At 46.1% G+C, this 4,369-nt stretch overlaps 1 protein-coding gene and 1 long non-coding RNA gene across 2 annotated transcripts in view; one reads left to right on the forward strand and one right to left on the reverse strand.

The window, feature by feature from the left end:
- Positions 1 to 585, reverse strand: part of LOC117939549 — an 8,060-nt gene extending 7,475 nt beyond the window's left edge. Inside the window, exon 1 of the long non-coding RNA XR_004655599.1 lies at positions 453 to 585. This is a non-coding gene — a long non-coding RNA (uncharacterized LOC117939549). The remainder of the gene's footprint in view (positions 1 to 452) is intronic.
- Positions 1 to 4,369, forward strand: part of zeb2b (zinc finger E-box binding homeobox 2b) — an 80,697-nt gene that overhangs the window by 63,658 nt on the left and 12,670 nt on the right. The window contains exon 4 of the mRNA XM_034864986.1: positions 3,486 to 3,674. Within this exon, the coding sequence (XP_034720877.1) occupies positions 3,486 to 3,674 (189 nt within the window). The remainder of the gene's footprint in view (positions 1 to 3,485; positions 3,675 to 4,369) is intronic.

Below are 4,369 nucleotides of genomic sequence, written 5' to 3' on the forward strand. Positions count from 1 at the left end.
ACTTTCGGCACCTGCGCCATGCTTTTCAAGCAGTCTGTCCCCATCTTTTTTAGCCTCTGACCCTTTTAAAATGAAGCAATATCTACTTACAACAATCAAGTTTAGTTTCTTTTTCTTCGGGAACTTTTAGAGTGGCTCGTACAAAGGGATGGTGTCAATGTAATAATGTTTTAGTACATCCAAATTCAGGTTAAAACATACTATTTTCAACATTTGTCATCACCACCCACCCAGACAAAAATCAAGAAAAGATGACAGTAACTACAATACAATAAACCAAACATATGTATTAGTGCCAACACCATGAACCCATCATACATATCTCTCCCCAGCACAAAGCTTCTTAGGAGGCCTCCACAAAGCTCAGGTACTTTCCCCATTTTCTAGTACAGACATCCAACCTGGCCAACCGTTAATATGACATCTTTCCAAACCTCGCCCCCCCAAGCCACCTCACAAGCCCACTCCTGGATTGAAGGCGGCACCCCTTTATTCTTCCATCCTCTTAAAATAATCTGATCATTAAACTAGTCTGGATCCAGCATCTTATGTGCTTATCCACCCCGTCTAGGATTGACCCATCCCCTAGAATGAATAATCTAGGGCTGACTGCAACCTGGGTCCCTGCAATCCCACATGGGTTATCAGAAGACCCACACGGAGTCTGCACCCCCAGAATTCCAGATTTTACCCAGATTTGTGGACTAAAAGAAATTCTGCTAATGAAGCACAAAAAGTGTTCATTTGTGTGACAGTTGTGCGTTTGTTTTCTGCTTCTTCTCCTACTACTTACTTAAATGCTTTGTCATAACCGCCATTGTCTGCAAATCAATTATTTTTGGGAAAGTAAAATTTATGCTGAGTTACTGAGGATTTGTCAACAATTGGGGGAAGTGAGGGATTGGAGGAATAAATTCCCCCAAGTGTACCGGTCCAAATTCACGGTAATTAAAAGGATCAATCTTGTTTATTTTTGTGGCGGTTTTCAGCTGTCCTGTTGAGCTAAGTGAGCCTCAAGTGTGTGTTTGTGTCCTGGTGCCTTCTCCTGGCAGAGCCTGAAACCCTACCTGGCATTCTTCATTAAGCCACCAAGAGCTGATTTGCAGCCGCACACACCCCTCCCTCCCTTCCATGATATCATGCTGGCCACACTAACAATTGGCCCTGGACGCTGTTTTGGTAAACCAGACTCACCCCACAGAACGCACACAGCCCCCGCTTCAAAAACCCTCCCTTCAGCTTTAATTACTATTCCGTTCGGCCCATCGTGGTGTTTTCTCCACTGTTTTCGCCCTGTGTTCTGACAATTTGGAGCGCAGCAAATGTTTTCCATTTTCACTGCTTAGAGGAGTTTTGGAAACAATACCGTGGCACCGCTGTGGAAGCTCCCCGCCACTAGATCACATGTGATTTCGTTTAAAGACATGAAGCAGTTTGATCACGTCCCCCGATGCCAAAGCACACTTTGATCCAGGTGATTTCCGCCTTCACTGGAAGAAAAACGTCACTTGTTTCGGCTTTTTAAAGTAACAATGCACATTGCTGGTTTCACATGAGGAATGTTAAAGATCAGTGAGCTCATTTTTTAAGTCAGCTGCGTGATAAAGCATCAGTCAATCCTAAAAAAACAAACAGCTGTCATGAAAACATTCAGTCTAGCATTCAGTCCAGCATTTAGCCCAGCATTCAGCCCAGCACTCAGCCCAGCATTCAGCCCAGCATTCAGCCCAGCATTCCGTCTAGCATTCAGCCCAGCATTCAGCCCAGCATTCAGCCCAGGATTCAGCCCAGCATTCAGCCCAGCACTCAGCCCAGCATTCAGCCCAGCATTCAGCCCAGCATTCCGTCTAGCATTCAGCCCAGCATTCAGCCCAGCATTCAGCCCAGGATTCAGCCCAGGATTCAGCCCAGCATTCAGCCCAGCATTCAGCCCAGCATTCAGCCCAGCATTCCGTCTAGCATTCCGTCAAGCATTCCGTCTAGCATTCCGTCCAGCATTCAGTCCAGCACTCATTCCAGCATTCCGCCCAGCATTCCGCCCAGCATTCAGCCCAGCATTCAGTCTAGCATTCAGCCCAGCATTCCGCCCAGCATTCGGCCCAGCATTCAGTCTAGCATTCAGCCCAGCATTCAGCCCAGCACTCAGTCCAGCATTCAGCCCAGCATTCAGTCTAGCATTCAGTCTAGCATTCAGCCCAGCATTCAGCCCAGCATTCAGTCCAGCATTCAGTCCAGCACTCACAATTAGGAGCCTTCGGAAGCCACACACAGAATCGTCTAATGAGTTCTGTAAATGATGCTATCACGCTTTTCAAAAGTGATCCATTGGCACCGATGACATTTTGTTGCCAATTTTTTTTTTTCTTTTTTTTTTTTGACAGCCAAATCTCTTCTACCTTGACCTTTTCGCAAATTGGACCGCAAAGTCATCACGGCCTAACAAATCGCTCTTTAAAGCTCACCTTGGCTCGCGGTCTAACAAGCCTAATTAACAGGGCATGAAGTCTGATGAGACGTCACTCGGTTTTCAGTTTCGACAAAGCCAAACAGCCTGCAGAATTTCTTCAGGTTGTAAACAGCACGCGGGTGTGTGTGTGTGTGTGTGTGTGCTTTTTGAAAGTCGGCCATCCCCTTGACTAATGAAGGCTGCTGATTTCTTTTAGCTCCAGTTTGTTTTTTTGGACGCAGCTATCTCCACGCTGCAGCTTAAGAGTTTCCCTGAAGAGAAGGGACTGGGAAATAATTTCAGAGAAACGCATTGTGTGGCCTCAGCACTTTGGCTGGCTTAAGATACATCCTGCTCAGCTATGGCAAAGCATGTTTCTTTCTCTCTCTCTCTCTCTCTCTCTCTCTCTCTCTCTCTCTCTCTCTCTCTCTCTCTCTCTCTCTCTCTCTTCTTTGACGCCGGTTAGTGGTTTGGCCCCAGTAATCTGTTCAACACAGAATCAACAAAAGCCACAGTCTCTTGATTGACCTTATATGTGAAAGTCGATACAAAGAAACGTGGCTCTGTTGCTGATTAAGCTGGGCTTGTATATGAATGTATATGAGAGTGTGTGTGAGTGTTTTCCTTTTTTTTTTATTCTACAGCCCTAAACTCCTAACTCTGAATCAGATTTAATGTCATGAGTGAATTAGGTCAGTGAAGATTTTTTTTCACACGTCGCTCCTCAGCAGCTTCGTGGTAGCGCGTTTATCTCCGACTTCTGGCCGGATTAAGTTACAATTCTTATTTTAGCCGGCATGGTGTGTCAAGCATACGCGGTAATTTAGATGTATTCTCCCCAAAGCACGGCTGTAATGTTTTAGGGTGGCTGTCCTCATCGCATTTCCACCAAGATGTACCCAATATCCTTCTGTAAGAACATTTCTCAGGAGAAGGAATGAATCCAATTTATTCCTCCCCCTCCTCCCTCTATCGGTCTCGTCCCTTTCACTGACTGACTCTCTCTCTCTTTCTCTCTCTCTCTCTTCCTCCTCTTCAGTCAAGAGCGTCGATTGCGCTTCAGAGTTCGAGGACTTCTTCGCCAAGCGGAAGCTGGACGACAGCGACAGTCACGTGGTGAGCATTGCCGAGTACCTGCAGCGCGGCGACACCGCCATCATCTACCCAGAAGCCCCGGAGGAGCTGTCCCGCCTGGGCACGCCCGAGGCCACCGGTCCAGAGGAGAACGGTACGCATCCTGTCATGGGGTGGTGTGAGGGGGTCAGCGCTTTTTATTTCTTTTTTTCTGGGAAACTGCTGGTTCAATTACTTATAGCAGGGTGAAACACATATATTGTATAAAGTGAAGTTGCATATTAAACTGGGCCTACAAGGTATCTTTTAATGTTACACATACATGTGGCATCATTACTGTATCTGTGGATGTCTACCTCAGCCTGTCGACTCAGAGAGTCCAAAGATGAGATTTCATACAGCAATAAGTATCTAAAGTTAGCTTACTTTGCTAACATTAGTGCATTGATTTAGTATGTGTGGAATTTTTTTGCTTTTAAAAAAGTTGCACAATCTTCAGAATCATATGAATGTTAGTTGAGAGAAATGTATTCTATACAATACTTTTAAATCCAATGTAAAACGAGGAAAGTCTTCTGTGGACTGTGGCCTCCTCCTGTCGCAGTAACAGATCAGCTTGCTCAGCTAACCTCCCTTGTACCAGCAAAGGTTAAAAAAGAGAGAGAGAGAGAAAGAAAAGGAGTCTGGACAGAGCAACAGCTCTCCCCGCTGACACAAGCGGGCAGCTGTTGGTCCCACAGATTCACCGGATGCCTTGGTGTTTACCTACAGTCTTAAGCAACAGCTGGGCAGGGGCTTGAAATCAGATAGTACACCTCTGAAGCTCTCCGCGGGGACAAAACTGGGGGG

The sequence above is a fragment of the Etheostoma cragini genome, chromosome 24 (assembly GCF_013103735.1).
Source record: "Etheostoma cragini isolate CJK2018 chromosome 24, CSU_Ecrag_1.0, whole genome shotgun sequence".
In the NCBI taxonomy this organism is placed as follows: Eukaryota; Metazoa; Chordata; class Actinopteri; order Perciformes; family Percidae; genus Etheostoma; species Etheostoma cragini.